General features: G+C 36.6%; 1 protein-coding gene across 1 annotated transcript; it reads left to right on the top strand.

Annotated features, from left to right (window-relative positions):
* Positions 1 to 1,354: 1,354 nt before the first annotated feature.
* Positions 1,355 to 16,594, top strand: TSGA10 (testis specific 10). The gene is given in 17 exon segments (XM_066340517.1): positions 1,355 to 1,454; positions 1,457 to 1,618; positions 1,869 to 1,947; positions 1,949 to 2,018; positions 2,374 to 2,558; positions 2,732 to 2,822; positions 5,223 to 5,374; positions 6,399 to 6,514; positions 7,704 to 7,867; positions 8,695 to 8,809; positions 9,346 to 9,454; positions 9,456 to 9,495; positions 9,497 to 9,542; positions 13,659 to 13,875; positions 14,190 to 14,298; positions 15,415 to 15,500; positions 16,525 to 16,594. Coding segments are annotated over 17 exon segments (1,857 nt in total). The 5' UTR covers positions 1,355 to 1,408.
* The last annotated feature ends 236 nt before the right edge of the window (positions 16,595 to 16,830 follow it).

The raw sequence follows: 16,830 nt of genomic DNA, 5'->3' as shown, positions 1-16,830 counted from the left end.
CAGCCCAGTATCAGCCCTTGAAGAGCCCCACTGGTCTTCGCCTGGACACTGAGTCATTGGCCAGTTTGAGTGCAACTGTCCATCTAATTCTTTATCCACAGAATGGCCCATCTGTGAAGTCCCTGTCTCTCGTGATTAGAGACAAGGACATTGTGCAGGACAGTGTCAAATGTCTTGCACAAGCCCGGGCAGATGATTGCAGTTGCTTTTTCCTCACCACTTACTTAACACCTCTGCTGTAACCCCCTGGTGGAAGGCCACCAAATTTGTCAGGCATGATTTGCCATGGTGAAATTGTGCTGACTGCCACTAATTACCTCCCTTATTTTCTGTGTGCCGTAGGATAGTTTCCAGGGGGATCTGCTCCATGATCTTGGTAGGTACTGAGGCAAGAGTTAGTGGCCGGTATTTCCCTGGGTCTTCCATATTTCTTTTCAAATCAGTGGTGAAATGTGTCACAGCAGTAAATTCTTACCACTACATGGCAAGTGTAGCACAAGTATATATTTTAGGATATATAAATATATTATCATGTTTTCCAAAAAGTGCTCTTTCACTAGTTGGTAAAAGTAATATTGTGAGTGAGCAAACACTGTGTGTAAATTCTGTGTGTAAATTTGAGTCCTCAATGCTCAGTGAGGTACTGAGGGTGCCAATTGCTTGATTGCTCTGATCTGTTCCCTTCCCTAGGACTAGAGAAATGCATATAACTGCAGAACTTCAAAGTGCCTCTTTCAGAGAGAACAGTATATTATGATGGGATTCACCTAATCTAATTGATATGTCAACAGTGATGTCTAGGCTGTCTTTATCATCAGAGGTACTCCTAGGACATGGTTAATTTTAGTATGAATGGCAAAATCTATTGTAAGAATCTCCTTCTAGAAATTACTTTTTGTAGTGACTCAAAATTGCAGTAGCTTACTCTTAAACAAATGGGATTTGAGGTGCAAATTTGAATTCCAGAATTGCAGTTTATCTTCAGAATCTTTTTTAGGCTATTACATTACTTTCTGGATTTCAATAATACTTACACAGCACTTTATTTTCATGGAAAAAGTTCACCTTTCGTGGACCTTAAACAAACATGGTGGCCTACTTTCTATCATATTTAAAAATTCATTATATATTCCAGTACAAATCTACTCTTAGTTTTGAACAGATATATTTCATGTTAATTAATATTTATGTCCCTTTCTTCCTTGTTAGATCCATATTAGAATGACATTCAGGCATATTTGCAGTATAACAAAAAGAGAAAATACGGGCATTCAGAAGTTACTTTAAAGTGTTATATGGATATTTATTTTAATTAAATGTCTGTTTTGTCTTCATTTTGAAGAGTGTATTTATATTGAAGTATCACTAATTACAAAAGTTTTATTTAGGTCCATGCATTCTCTCATTTATGCTGATACAGGTTATGTTACAAACAGAATCTGAAATAAAGCAAGGGAGTCAACTTCAAGGCATGATGCCTTTATTAAGTCACTGGAAAAGGACAGAGATTGCTATAAATGTAAGACTGAGAATTTGTTGAAAGTATTAAGAGACACATTCTCAAGTGAACCTCTGCTTGTGGCAGCATTAAAAAAAAAAAAATCATCCATCCAAATGAGCTTGGGAAATCACTTTGGAAGAGGAGAAATATATTTTTTAGAATATCTCCCATGTTAAAATATTAAAGCTGTAACTTCCAGGAAGAAAAACTAATTGATTGTAAACAGAGGGATGCATAAGATCCTTCTTATGGGACCCTTCTTTTGGGAACGGGCCAATAATAGAAGTTTTCAAACCAGATATAATAAGAAAGTGTTTCAAGTTTTGTTTCTCTACTTTAACACTGTATCACCATATTCTTTAGGGAGTGGTTTCTGATCCAGAAGTCTTGCAAATATTGAGAGAATGTGAAGAACGTGAGTCAACCTGGAAAATAAATGAACATTATGGCAGAAATTCAGGGTAACTTCCAAGTCTTAACAGCTGAGAGAGACTAAATTCTCAATCTTTATGAACAGGTAATTTTACTTATATTTGTGTGATTAACTGAAATAACAGGGTAATGTACAAGAAAAAATTATACTTTTGGCTTTGTATGAAAAAAAGGAAGAAAGCAAAGTATCTGTTTAAAAACATAGAAAAAAGAAAAGTTAATGGAAATTCTGTAATTTGAATCTGTCAGTTCAATATAAGTTTGTAAGTGCTGTCCTGAGTTAAAAATGCTTTGCTGAATCAAAGAATGCATGCACAAATGATTACTTCATCTCAGATATGACACAGTTTCTGGGATGCTCTACGTTACCAGCCACAGGACCCAGTAATATATTGATTATCTATTCCATGTTTCTGTTATTCTCCTGTTTTTAAAAACAGGCACAGGAGGAGATTTCCCAGCTTTGTCAGGAAGTTATAAAATGCCCCAGGACTCCTAAAAGCATTGTGACAGCTCAAGCTGTATTAAGACACATGGAGATAGAAAGGGATACAGTGCTGTCAGATTTCCAAAGGATGCCTACAGAACGTGCTAACCTCAGGGAGCAGTTACAAGGTTTGATTCTGTCCCATCCCACCGCAGCCCCATCCCACAGGTTATTTAAACATGAACACTACTTAGCAGTGTAATTAAAATTAAAATTACTGCTAAGGATTTCTATTCTGGTCCTGAAAATTAATTGCTTTAGAAGTCTGTGGTGAGTTGAGTTTTGTTCTGTATGTGATTTTGTTGCTGCAGTTATCTGATACAGATTTCCCAAGAAACTGCCTTTAATGAAAAGGCTTATTTGGAACGGAGAATTGAGGAGCTTGAAACTACTATTCACAATGTAAGGAAAATAATTATTTATGGAATTGTAGATACAAAACAGGTGATGTTCATGGTTAATCCTGCAGGACCAACCTGATTGCTGTCAGGAAACAGCAGGCTGAGAGCAGTGGATGTCATTTACCAAGACTCTTTCCCCTCTACTATGCTCTGGTAAGACACCACCTGGAGGAGTGTGTCCAGCTCTGGGTCTCCAACACAATAAGGATATGGACCTGTTGGAGTAAGTCCAGAGGAGCCCATGAAGATGATCAGAGTTGGCTGGAGACCTCTCCTACAAAGGCTAAGAGAGCTGGGGTTTTTCAGCCTGGAGAAGGAAGGACTTTAGGGACATGTTTTGGCACATTCCAGTACCTAAAGGGGACCAACAAGAGAGCTGGGGAGAGTTTTCACAAGAACATGTAGTGACAGGGCAAGGGGGAATGCTTTTAAACTGGAAGACAACAGGTTTAGATTAGATACAAATTAGAAATTTGTGACTCTGAGGGTGGTGAGACCCTGGAATGGGTTGCCCAGAGAAGTTGCGGATGCCCCATCCCTGGAAGTGTTCAAGACTAATCTGGATGGAGCACTCAGCAACCTGATATAATGGAAGGTGTCCCTGCCCATTGCAGGAGGTGTGGAACAAGATGGTCTTTGAAGTCCCTTCCAACTAAAACCACTGTGTGATTCTGTGATTTTAAGACTGTACCAAGCTTTTGACACTGTTACCCACAGAGATCTTATATCTCTGGTGAGGATAGGCTTGTTCCACCTGGAGTAGAAGTGTCTTAAGAGGGACATAAGTCCTACCTGCCAGCAGGTATGACATCAAGAAGTCGTAAACAGGCTTTTTACTGCAGTGCTTGGTGGAAAGATGAGCAACAGCAGGCATCCATTGAAACCAGAAGGGTTCAGGCTGAATAGAGGGAAATACTTGCTTCTTATGATGACAGTCTGGCAGCCTCCAGTCTTGGAGATTTTCAAGACTGGACTAGACAAAGCTCTGAGCAGCCTGACCTCAGAGCTGGCCCTGCTTTGGGCAGGGACTAGAGACCCATTCAGATGTGAATTATCTTATGACTGTGTATTACTAAGACCTGATGCTTCAAAGCTAAATGTAATTGCACTGTTCTGGCAAGTTGTATTTAATATGGTTTAAGTTGCTTGTGTGTGCAGTTGTTTGCTAACAAATGGGACTAAAATAGAAAAGGAAAACATTAATAAAATTAATATAAATCATAAATTTACTCACAGTTATGGTAGAACTTGATTTTTAAGTAAATTAACATTGATTTCTGCAGTATATCTTTCTTCTAGATCTTGTGGTTATACATTCCGGTTTATCTTCTTTTTCCACCTCAGCCTTCTCAAATCCTGCCAAGCTTATAAATATAATACCACACATTATAATATTAAATGGAGTGCATCTGATATGAAGAATACACTGTAGGCTGAAATAGCTCTGAGTAGTAAATTAACTTTAATCACACGCCTACATATGACGTGTAGTGAGTATTGGGAGCCCTGTTTTAGGTACATCATCTTATGTCTTCAGTTCTTTTGGTACCCTTTGGGGGCGATGCCTCTACATGAAATTTATGGCATTAGTATGGAAAAAGCTACTGTATACCAGAGGCTTACTGGCTTGCTCTTTAGAGGCTACCTTTGATTATAAGTAACACAGAAATTAGTACTGAAACATTTGGTAAAGGAGGAGAGGGATGAGGTGAGAATTTTTGTACTTATAAGAGTTTCAAATAATTTAGAAAGGACAGTTCTTTGAATGTTAACTGTACACATTTTAATAAAAAGATAGAGCTTTCTCTAAACTGAAGATTTCAGACCAGCTTTGCGGGAGACTGTGCAAAAGTCTTTGGATCTATTCTTTGTTTTAGCTGAAGACCTGAAGGCTTCATGGTGGTAACTTGGTTACATAGTGCTTTTGTGCAACTGTTTCAGAGTAATTTCTCTACCTGGTTATTGGCATAGGTGTGTAACTTAATAGAGGCCTAAAACCATTATTGGTCATGTTGTGTCCCAAACCATGGTTTCTACCCTCATACACTCATAATGGGTTTTTTTTTTATGTTATTGTGCACTGAAAACTTTTCGTGTTGATCAATGACAAACATTTTTGCCCTTGGGCATAATTACCAACCAAAAATTTACATGAATAAATGAAAATATTCCCAGAGATCTAGAAAATGGGATATTGGTTTACTCTCAGAAGAAGTGAAAGTCACATTTCAGGTCTTTGCCAGCTATCTTCAGTAAACTGAGTCAGGCCTTGAGTAAATGAGCTGCTTGGACATTACTTTCAGCAAAAGATTTGTGCTAAAAATGGAGTAAAAATTGAAATAAATTCTGTAAATCAGCTCTTTTTTCCCCCTCAGCTGCTAATGTTTGATTATATTTATAGTTAGAGAGTGAACAGTTAGAACAGATGTCCAAAGTGGCACTAATGAAAGACACCATTGATTCTCTGGAAACTGAGATTAAAAGATTGACAAATAAACTACTGGATTCTGAAACTGAGCTGAGTTGACAGGAAGCTGAATGTGCTTCTCTTTGGTAAGTAAAAGTATGTAATTGCATTAATTTGACTAGTAACATCAGCCTATGCTCACTGGTTTTTGTAACTGTTATATGGCTCAAAGGAAAAGGAATTTACAAAAGATGCTAGTGAGCCATCCTGCATTTTGGAATGAAATTGTTTTCCTCATTGCTTATTTATATGTAAATGTTCTTGTCTTATTGATATGATGATATGGTGGAAACCATCTTCAGTGAAAATTCACTTACTTTAGAGTTAGGAGCTTCCTATTAGAAACTACAGGGATTGATGGGTTTTGGTAAATAGCATATGAATAATTTTATTTTCATTTTTATTGTTTTTTTATAAAAACAGGTAAACACGTATAAACTAGTGAATGCCTTGTTGATGGTTTTAAATATCCGTTTCTTAGTCTTGGAGCCTTTTAATGAGAGGAAATAAAACTGAATCTTTGCGTAGGGCTTGTGGTCAGCTGTTCAACTGGAGTTCCCAGCCATGTTCAGAAGCATAGTAGGACTAGAGTTGATCAAAGTCTTTAGGGAATAAAACATATGTCAGTGAGTGCTGCTTCATAATAAATTGTCAGATTTGAACACTGTTGAAAACTAGTTGCTGCTACCAAAAGATCTTTTTCTTTACACCACCAAACCAAACTGATAATTCTTTTTAGTTTCTTGAACGGAAGAATCCTCTCAGTGTGAAAATCATGAACATTGCTACATTTGAACAGATAACTTGGTTATTACTTGAAACAGGTCAGGTATTCCAATGGATGTCCCAGGGAATGATTTTTATTTTAATAATTTTTGTGACTTTTTTATAATCACCTGTTGCAAAGAATTCTTCTTACTTTTCTTTAATTTTTTACACGATCATTCAGAATTTAATATACTGACATTAAAGTTAACATTAAGAAAATGTTCCAAACAGTCTAAAATAGAAAAATCTCAGTTTTTTCTATCATTTGCAACTTTAGTGAACTTTCCAAAAGAAAAAAAATCAATGTCTGAATTCTCCTGTTTAATTCTTCTGCTTTTCCAGCTTATTGAATGAAAAGACAGAACTGAGGCTTTCAGGGATTCAGTGAAGCCTTGTGAAGAAAAAATTTGAAATGCATCTTAGCCAAGAGAAAATTATGCATTTAGATGGAAAAACTGGTGAGTGACAGATCCAATTTTTATAATAAAATTCAAGAGGCTAATTTTCATATTCTTCAGTCATCTTTTTTTTTAATGGGTTGAAAGAAAAGGCATTGAATGCAAATAAATATACTTCTGAAAGCTCTAACATTTTGAATGCAAAACTCTTGTTTTCTTTCATTATTGACAGGTTTTTGCATTTTAAAATTATGTGGCAGAGCTCTGGCAAGTGTAAGTTTCAGTGACAGCACATGCTGTCAGCTGAACAGCATGTGCTGGTAGCAGTGTGCAGTGTCTGAGCATATCAGTTATATTTGTGATTCACTAAGGCAGTGGCAGCACTTCTCAGCACCATAAAATATTGATGGTGGAAATCAGGAAAGCATGCTTTATCGTATATTGCAGAATATATCTTGTACTGTGTGTTGCACCTTTTTTATATTATGGGAGTAAAGGAAATGGATGCAAGGATTATTATTCCTGTAATGCCAAGGAATATGTTCTTCCAAAACTACAGCTGTAGAGTGGTGATACTTTCCCTAATGCAGAGCAAGATATTGCTTGGCTTCTTTACAGCGAGGGCACATTGGTGGCTCATGTTCAACATGATGCACATCAGGACCTCCAGCTTTCCTGCCCAGCTGCTCTCCAGCTGGGTGGCCCTCAAGGTGCACTGGTGCCAGGGGTTGTTCCTCCCGAGGTTCAGGAATTCTCTTTGTTGAACTTCATGAGGTTGTTCTCAGCCCATTTCTGCAGCTGGTGAGGGTCCCTCTGGATGGCAGCATGACCCTCTGGTGTATCAGCCACTCCTCCCAGTTTATTACCTCCTCGGTAATATCAGGAAAACAGTCTCTTACTTCATCTATAATTACATACTGCGGTCTACATGTTGCTTCTGTCTATAGTAATTCTGTTTAAACTTTTGTTATAATTCCAAAGAAAGTTATTTTTAATGATCTAAATATTTGCTCTTGAAAAACAGATTTGTTCTGAGCCATGTCATTTAAGGCCCTGATCTGAAGAAGTATCCAGTTCCATAAATAGGATTTATAGATTATTATTACTATATTTTAAAAGGTGCGTGCTTCAGTGCTTTCTTGAAGGGCAACTTTTGCCTTGTGCTTTTTGCTTTAGAAGTGTATTAAAAGAATTTTAATTTCAAATGGCTTGAATTAATAAAAATTGAGATGTTTCTGATTGCATCCAGGCAACTTTTCAAGATAAAGTCTTGTACAACAAGAGAAGATCTGTACTTTGAAAGCTACCATTGCACAGCTCAATGTGGAGAAGTCATCTTTGCAAGACTGTGTGGAAGAAGGAGGAGAGAGGATTAAGAAGATTGCTAGTTTTCAGGAAAGCCTGGCAATTAAGGTGTGTTCTAATATTCAAATAGTCCCAAAAGCTAAATAGGGAAAGGATCTGTTGGGTTATCACATCTATCCTGTACTGGTACCTACAGCAGTGCTCTGTGCTGGTCTAGTTCTGCTGCAGTTTAAGGGCAACAGTAAAAGCTCATGTTGACTCCGACAACAGTAGGTTTGACCTGTTCTGATCATCCAGCTGAGTTCTCCTACTAATTTGCACAGAAAAATTTCTGAACTGTGCAGTTCAAGACAGTCTTACTGCAGTTCTATTTCCTTCTTCTGTTCACTTTCTCAAGCAGTAATTCTCAGAAGTTCTGTGTCTGTTGTCTTAATACTTGTGGCTTTAATTTTCCTGATTGGGTGATAACCACTTAATTAATTATCATGCAAGCAATTCCATAATAATTAAATTACTTAATTTTTTATCAATCTTCTACTTCCTAAAATATAGGCTTTTAAAAAACTGCAATGTAAAAAGAGATGGAACTGATTGAGCTCTGCCTGTTAAATGGGACAGGCCTTTTTATGACAATCTAGCTGCTAAATAAACCATCTGTTTTTTTTTCTTTTTGACTGCTACATTCCTTTACAGACATTTTTCTTCCTTCGAAGAAGACTTAGCATTATTTATAAGTAAAAAACACATTTTTCACAAAAGAAAAATTTGGTTTATAAAAATGCACATAATTTACATTTCATATAGCCTTTAAAAACTAGCTAATAAAGCACTAGACCTTTGATACACACTTATCCTTTTTTTCTTTAAGGTACAAGCAAACCTTATAAAACCTTTTTCCATAAGTAAACCTTATGGAAAAGCACCTTTCTTCATAGGTACTATATAAAAAACTAGCAAAGTACCAAACTGAGCATGATGATATGAATTTGAAAGCTCAGGATTCAAACAGAGATAGTTTCAGGCTGAAGTATGTGCTGAAGTCTAAAGTGAGTGTACAAACTAAAACTGTTGCTTTTTAACTAAAAATGAAAATTTTAGGTGTCTCCATAGAAGAATGTGCTTCCTAAACAAAACTCATTTGCATTCCCTTAGTTTGGTTTTAGTAGTTTGAACATATTTTCATGGCTTTTTTTGCAGCACAAAATTAAGGTAGAATATTTCATTGTGGTTATAAATATACAAACACACGCGTGTATATTAAACTTAAAAAAGCAGACAGGGAATAATACAGAGACTTGGAACTCTTTTGTCTTTATTATTTAATGGAATTAAAGTAAAAAAGAAATATTACTGCACTTTATTGCTATACCTTATATGTCTAATGTTAACCTAGCCATTCTTAACAAATGTCTATTGATCATTAAAATGTACTCATCTTGAACAAAACTCTGGTTCTTGAGAAGTCTCTCAATGTTTTCACTAAATGGCAAAATTTTCAGTGGAAAGAGTATATCCAATACCATATCTGTAGGTCTATAAATATCCCTGTTTTTTTGAAGCTTACTGTAAATTATTAAATAAACAAGCTTTGTGGGTTTGGAGAGAGAACTGTGAGCTCTTGGAGAATTATCACAAAGCCTGTGAACAAGGAGAAGGTTGGGAAGCAAAATGCCGTGAAGCAGAAACAGGCTTTTCCTGTTACACTGGCACTGAGCAGTGCAGTCTCAGAGCCACAGTTGGAAAGGGAAAATAGAGTCCCTTGAAACACAGATGGAGCAAGTGAGTTGAAATCATTCTTTCCAGAGTTCACCCTTGAAATGGTCTGGTAATATTTTAAAATTATGTTTAATGCCAATTCTATTTTAGGGAGATTTTCCACCCTGAACTGTATACGTTTTACTTTATATAATAATATGATCAAAATTCCACTAGTCACACATGAGGAAAAAATCTTAAAAAAATAAATTCAAGGAAAACAAAAGAATTAGATGCTCTCATGGTTCAGAATCACACAACTCCACATACCTGAATCATATCAAGTACTGTGTCACCTGTGTCATGTTCCTGTCCCTGGTCTTCTTGCTTTGAGCTTCTTAGCCTTCTTTCCGCTGTTTTAGATGTCCCAAAGAGCCTCTTCCCACTTGAAAATCTGAAGAACTTAAAGAAAAATTCATATCTTTCTTTGGAAATATATCGTGAGAATATAAACATGGCTTGGGAGTTCTCCCATTTTTGTTGCAGATAATTTCTGCTTCCTGAACATCACATAAGCTGCTGAGGGCTACTCAAGAACATTAGATACTCTAGAGGAACCCAACTGTTGCTGATCAGAAAGTGGATGTGAACACAGCAATAACAAAATATCACAGGAGTGTGGAGTGGCAGGTTTTTGCATTCCTTTAAGATATAATGAAACTGGTACATGGTTCTAGTTTGTCCAAGAAACCTAAAAATAGCAGTCATATCATCCTTGAGTTCCTTCCCTCATGACTGCTATTAAGTATAGGAATAAACAAGCTTCTTCATGAACACTATGTCAACATGTTTGGTCAGAATTCCAAATGTCATATTCAGGGTTCATACAGTTGCATGTAAGGCAAATATCTGAAACACAGAAGTTTGTATTCAAACATTCTAATGTTCTCAGCAGTGCTCTGTGTTCCTTGTGCTTTTTTTTGGTGAGACAGAGCTAGAATAAACATGATGTGCTCCCATAAAATAATCTCTTTGGATGTCATTTCTGGTAAGTCCTTCAAGCAAATCACAGTGCCTTACCTCTCACTTTGCTCTGTTAACCTCCTATATTCATTCTGCCACCTGCTGAAACTTAAGGAGTTGAAAGTGGCTGACCAGGAATATCACTGGGCAAAGTCCAAGCATTTTTCAAAAAGGAAAAACCTAGGTTATGTTAATTTTAAATGTATAAAATTCTTAATGCTTTTAATCAGACCTGCCGCTGCTGCCTTGTGGACTCCAATTTAATGTGACCTCCTTATCTCTTAGTCGTGCCTGAATTTATTTACAGGTGACAGCAGTATGAATATGACTCCAGAATCTCAGCATTCACAGATCACCTACATACAAAACCAAATTTTATGGCTAAACTAAGAGGGTCTCATCTGAAAATAAAATGTGGTCCATAGTAGAATTTTCAACTTTATTAACTCTGCAAAAGGAGTAGAATTCTAGGAATAGAGTTTAAAATGCCAGTAGCTAATTTCAGTGTCAGAAGCGAGAACTCTTCTAGCTTTTATATACAGGAGATATTTAAAGAAATAACTTTAAAGTTTACTGTAGAATAAATTACTGCTTCCTCTTAAAATTTGCCACAATTACATAGGGATATTTTGTAGGAGTTTGGAAACTGTTTTAATTTTTTTAGTAGAGTTTTATATTGCTTTACTGTAGAATTTAACAACAGAGGCAGCATACAAGTCTCCTATTTCTGTCTTAAGCAACTGTCTTGTGAAAATGGGCAGAGGACCTCAAAACATACATTAGGAGAGTCTCTGTACTTGCAAATGTCACATCTACACCAGAACTTTGCGTTAAACTAGATGCAAATCAAAGAATGATTAAATTAGCATTTAATTTCCACAGCAGAGAAGGTAGAAAGTGTATGTGAAATACATTAGAAAAATAAGATTAAGTTAATGTTATGCTTAGGGGATCCAAATACACTTTAGGATCATGAATGATCACTTTTTCAATTTTTTGAATGTTCAATTTGGCATATCTCAGGGACTTATTCCTCAAGGGGAATGACTTGCACCCTCTTTAAAAAGGACACTGCCTCACTGCTTTGCAGGGCTTCACTATGATCACTCATAAGTCAAGGCTTAAAATTACTGTTCTTTTGAAGAAAGGCATCTTAGATTTTACATCTCGTCACTAGGTAAGAAGAATAGCTGGAGCTGTTTATTAGCAATACTTGGTGTGGACTTTAAAATGACTGACTATTTTAGGAAGGATCAATATCTTTAATCTTTCCTTAATTTCCCTTAGAAATCAGTTTTTGTTGACCTTGAGTTTTACAAAAAACTATAAAATTAATGTGGGATACAAACATTTTTTAAAATTCAGTTTGGATAAACTTCGAAAAGTTGTTAATACACACTCCAATTATTCAAGTATTTTCAGTATGATTCTATTACTGACCTGTCCATCCTCTGCTCCAGCTAAGGTAATTTCTTGTTCTTTATAGGCTTCCAGCAGTCTCTTTAAACCTTTATGCCTTTTGGAAGCACAATGTGCAAAGCTGCTGTTTGCCAGTTGGTTATGCATTCCAGCCTAATGTGTGTGATGTCTTTTGTATCCTTGTGAAATCCTCTATGATTCTTTTGACAGGGAAGAGTTCCAGCATATGACATTTATCTGAAACTTTTACGAGATCTAATATGGCTAAGCCTCCCTGAATCCTTCTGTGAAGAGGATTGCTGGGACTGCGGTGAACAGCAACAATTTCAGGAAAGAAAACGGCAAAAATGCAGTTGGAGAATTAGAGAAAAGTCGGAAGTCAGAAAATTTTCACTAATTTTTCTGTATCTTTCAACCAGTAGTCTTTCATTAGCCATGTATAACTTCCAGATAAGGCTCTTATTTTACACAGTATTCCAGTACAGAATCTGCATTATTAGATTGCAGCATATTTATATTCAGAAGTGGAAATGAAACCTGATTCTGAATAATATTGTTCTTTCAGTGTTTCTAATACTGTTTATTTTCGTGTATCTTCTGTCTACAGTTTTCAGTATTCTTTTGTTCTGAAATACAAATGTAGACTATCAAAACTGTTTCTCTGCAAAGGAATTAGGTTTTTGCATGACAGTTCATAGAAAATGGGATCTTTCAGAATGAAGAAACTTTTCAGTTTAGTTTCGTAAAAGAAAAGAAATTATTTTTGTTTTGATAAACAACAAATAATTTTTTCATGCTTTTATTTTTTTTCCCCTTCTGTTGGCCTATGATATGAGTTCTTCCAGTATCTTCCTCCTTTGAACACACAAATGGTTATCTTCTGAAATTTCTGAGAAATGTGCTGGAGAGGTGGAGAGTTTGTTAAGATGTCTCAGTTCATAGCTTTCCCATGACCTTTTGCTGAGCATTATTGTGCTTAATGTAAACTAGGCTTGAGTAAAATACAGATAGAAGTTTTGCTGCACCCCAAACAGACCCAATTAATCAGGCTATAATGCATACATGAAAAGATGAAGGGAAAATAGCATCCAGCTTACTTATGCTAAGATTAAAACAGGCAGTTTTCTTTGTCTCTGCAGCTGATTTTCCTGATTCTCAGTCTCTGGAATTATTATTTTAATGTGTGTGCAGCTATGTCTCAAGTATGTCCATTGTTCCCTTTGCAGTGGAATGTACTAGATTTTTTGGGTATTCTTTTTTTGGTTCCTCAAAGATATGTAGATATTTAATATCTTTGTTTGGATTTTATTCGTTTTCCTTTCCCTCCCAGTTTATTCTTCATGCTCCTCTAAGTAAAATAAGTGTAATCTCACTTTGCTGGTGATGCTGGTATAAAACTAATCTCCACATGTCATTTCCTGCATGCAAACAGTTAATCAATAGCTTCTTGCCTCAACAAAATGTGAAACTTCCTTCCTTCCTCTTCATTAATGATTCTATCTACAAAATCCATTGATCCATATATTTCATAGCATTTTGTCATTTGTATTGAGTACATTTATATTAAGATATATACATTGGATGATTTTATAAATCTGACGGAGGATTTTGACTGGGAAGATAGAAAACTAATCATCCATCTTGGAGTGAAAAATTCTGTCATTGATCCAAGACTTCCTTTTTTATTTTTATCCTTTTTTTTAAAGGATTACCCCACTAAAATGCCAGAAAGCTTGGTAGACATACACCTGGAACTTTAAAGTCTTTGTTTATCTGCAGAGCAAGTGTGAGTCAAACCATTCTGAAACAGAGCTGCTGAGAAAACAACTGGGAAATGAAAAAGCATCTATGAAAAACCTGGAATCTTTGCTTGTGTCCAATTGTGAGAACAAATTTCAGTCACAGAGAGCAAAGCAAGAAAAAGACTCTGAAATTCAGTTTCTCAAGGAACAGCAGCTTGCTTTAGTAGAAAATAATCTGTGAGTAAATGACCAGAAGAGTATTGCAGTTTTTCTCATTCTTTCCGAGTGTATTTAAACAGAGGTGGTTTCATATCTAGCTACATTTTCAAATGACCAATGTACCTTGATTACATTAATAGCAGAAGATACCAAAAACCTGCTTGGGATTTATCAGTTAACCCATAATAGACTCTTCTTCAGAGTGTTATATTTTGCTCCAAAAAGTGTTCTTAATCTCAGTTGCATGATATGGCTGCCCTTTTAATTTTGATTAATTGCACATCCTTGGAGAATTACAGTTGCTATCTAGTTACTGTGTATGGACTTCACAGTGCTGTGCAGAATCATGATTTTACTCACCTCAGAAACAGAGCAGCTCAGTTAGAGTCAGAACTGGATATCACCAGAACACAGCTGGGGACAGAGCGCTTTGATAGGAAAGTATGTTTTTGTATTGTGCTTCCTGCAGCTAATTGGGGTGAAATGCAGTATAGTACTAAGGCTAATTAGTCAGATAACCAACAAAGTTTGGATTTACACTGCTGTACATCTCCTATACGCTCAGACACTATCATGTCACTAAATTTAGTCTGTTCAGCTGTTACACAAGATGTCTAAATTAGTTGTGTAGGTAGCCTGTATAGCCAACAGAATGAGACAGTGAGATTAACTATCCTCTGGAATAGCCTGGTTTAGGATGAGGTGGGTCACTTTCCTGAAGATGCTCATCTCTCTTCGCTCATTTATACTGATGCCTGTCTTGATCTATAGTGAAAATCTGGGTGATTAGTCATTTATACAAGTGCTTTATCACCTACTAGTTCTCTGCACCCTCTGGAATGATTTTAGCCTGTACCAACCTCCATTTTCTTAGGTACTACCTGAAGTGCTATAGACGGTTCCCAAATGGCAGTATGACTTTTTTTTTTTTTTTTTTTTTTTTAATTTTGATTTCGCCAAAAGAGAGTTTAACAACATGTAGGAACTATTTCACATTATTTGGCCACAGCACCAGAGAATGGTCCCTGTCCTGCTTCATGCATTAATTAATCTATGTAGTCTTGGTGTCTTACATAGTTTTCTTATCTTTGAGACAACAATACTTCTCTATTTCATAGATGTGTTGAAGATAAAATATTACAGATTTGGGTATTATTTGGATATGTAAAAGAGAGAGCTAAAAGAAGCAGAGTTGATTTGATTATAGCACAGGTCTGAGAATGAGGTGTCTTGTTTAACTAGTAAATTGTTGATATTCTGTTCTCTCATAAGTAAGGATGAGGGGTCTGGGGAGGACATCTCTGCTTTCATGGGAAGAAATTAAGCCAGCTTCTTAGAGACAATCTATTTTTCTGGCACTGGTAAGTGAAAACCAGAAAATTTGCCATGCAAGAAAAATACTATCATTAAAGTCAATGCCATGTTAGTACATAATGGAAGCAACAGCTCTGAGTAGTGACTGGTTTGGTTTTGTTGTTAGATTGAAGAAGTGGGTGTGTGCTGTCCTTTTTATAACAGTAGCTGGACTAGTTGTGCTGATTTACTGCCTTGATGCAGAATGGAATAATGCCTGAAATTAGGAGGTGGAAGTGCCAGCATTGTCAGGTGTCATTGAATGGGCACCAAAACAGTGGTACCAGAAGGTTTGATCCATCAGTCTGGCTTTTTCTTTACCAGCCAGGAAAAGCACCTCCCCATCCCTCCCATCCCTCTGACTGCAGAAGCAGTTTGGACTCCTGTGGAAACAGCAGGTTTTAATTATTGTTCCCCCCTGGCTATGGTGAGCAAACACAGGGACTGTTGCAATTGCTGGGCTGCTGTTGCTAGAGCAAGTCCTTTTGTCATCCCTAGATGCAGCTCCCTGAGCCAGTGCTGAGTGTGGTCATTCCTGGCAGGCTTTAGTGACCTGCTTCAGTGGTCCACTCCACGGGTAGGTCTGTGGTAATGGCTGAGCCACACTAAAACCCAGGGGTTGTTGTAGCCACCCTACTCTAGTTTCCCAATCCAACACAGACTAGATTCTCCTTGTGTAAACAACTGACAGACTGACACCAGGATCCCAGAAGAGTATGTATCTTCAAAACTTTCCAATGGATTATCCAGTCCCACATACTTCCTTCCCATACAGCCAGATGCAGGAGTTATGAGTTGATCTAATATCCAGGCCCCATCTCTTGCCCTCAGAATGACTGGACTTCCCTTTTGCAACTTTCTCATTGGGGATTCCAGCGTCTCTTAAATACTCATCAGTTTCAGAGCACATCAGTAGACTCTAGTCCACTGGCCTTGCCAACTCAAGCAGCACAGGAATACCACAAGCAGCACTGTTCTCTACTTTTGAATTACCTTAAAATTAGGCTTTTCTTCCCTGGAGATGTTTACAGTTTTTAGTTTTAAACCTGCAGTTACCATGGCTATCTTCTGTCTTTCAGGGAAAATTGAGACAATGGATATTGAAATAGGTAGAAATAAATCTCAGTAAGTAAATAATACAAAGAGATTCACTTATCTGTCCTTCAGAGAAGTATATGATGAAGACTACATTTCCTTTTAAAATAAAATTTAGAAGCTGACAATCTTAGGACAAAAAGGGCTTATACTGACTGTGAGATAGTTTTAAAAATTTTTGAAAAAATCTTTAGTCTCAGTAATATAATGTTTATTTAGGGAACTTCAAGAGCTTCAACATCAGAGTTGTACAAATTCACATCAGTTAAGCTCTACATTAAAAATATAATGACTTCAGCATTCCCATCATTGGTCTCCTGATGGGTGTCTGGACTAGTCCCTGGAAGGCTAGGTGTTTTCACAACATTTAAGTTCCAAACACTTGGTGGGAAATAAAAATAAAAGCATGAACTCTGATACTTCTTGTTGAAATATCAACTGAATTCCATGGAATTACATTCATGCAAGAAAGTTGCAAGAAAGTTGCAAGAAACTTACAACAAGATTCAGGACCACAACCTTTTG

This window comes from Sylvia atricapilla, chromosome 2 (assembly GCF_009819655.1).
Source record: "Sylvia atricapilla isolate bSylAtr1 chromosome 2, bSylAtr1.pri, whole genome shotgun sequence".
Taxonomy (NCBI): domain Eukaryota; kingdom Metazoa; phylum Chordata; class Aves; order Passeriformes; family Sylviidae; genus Sylvia; species Sylvia atricapilla.
The sequence above is the reverse complement of the archived record's forward strand: the minus strand, read 5'-3'. Positions and strand labels throughout refer to the sequence as shown.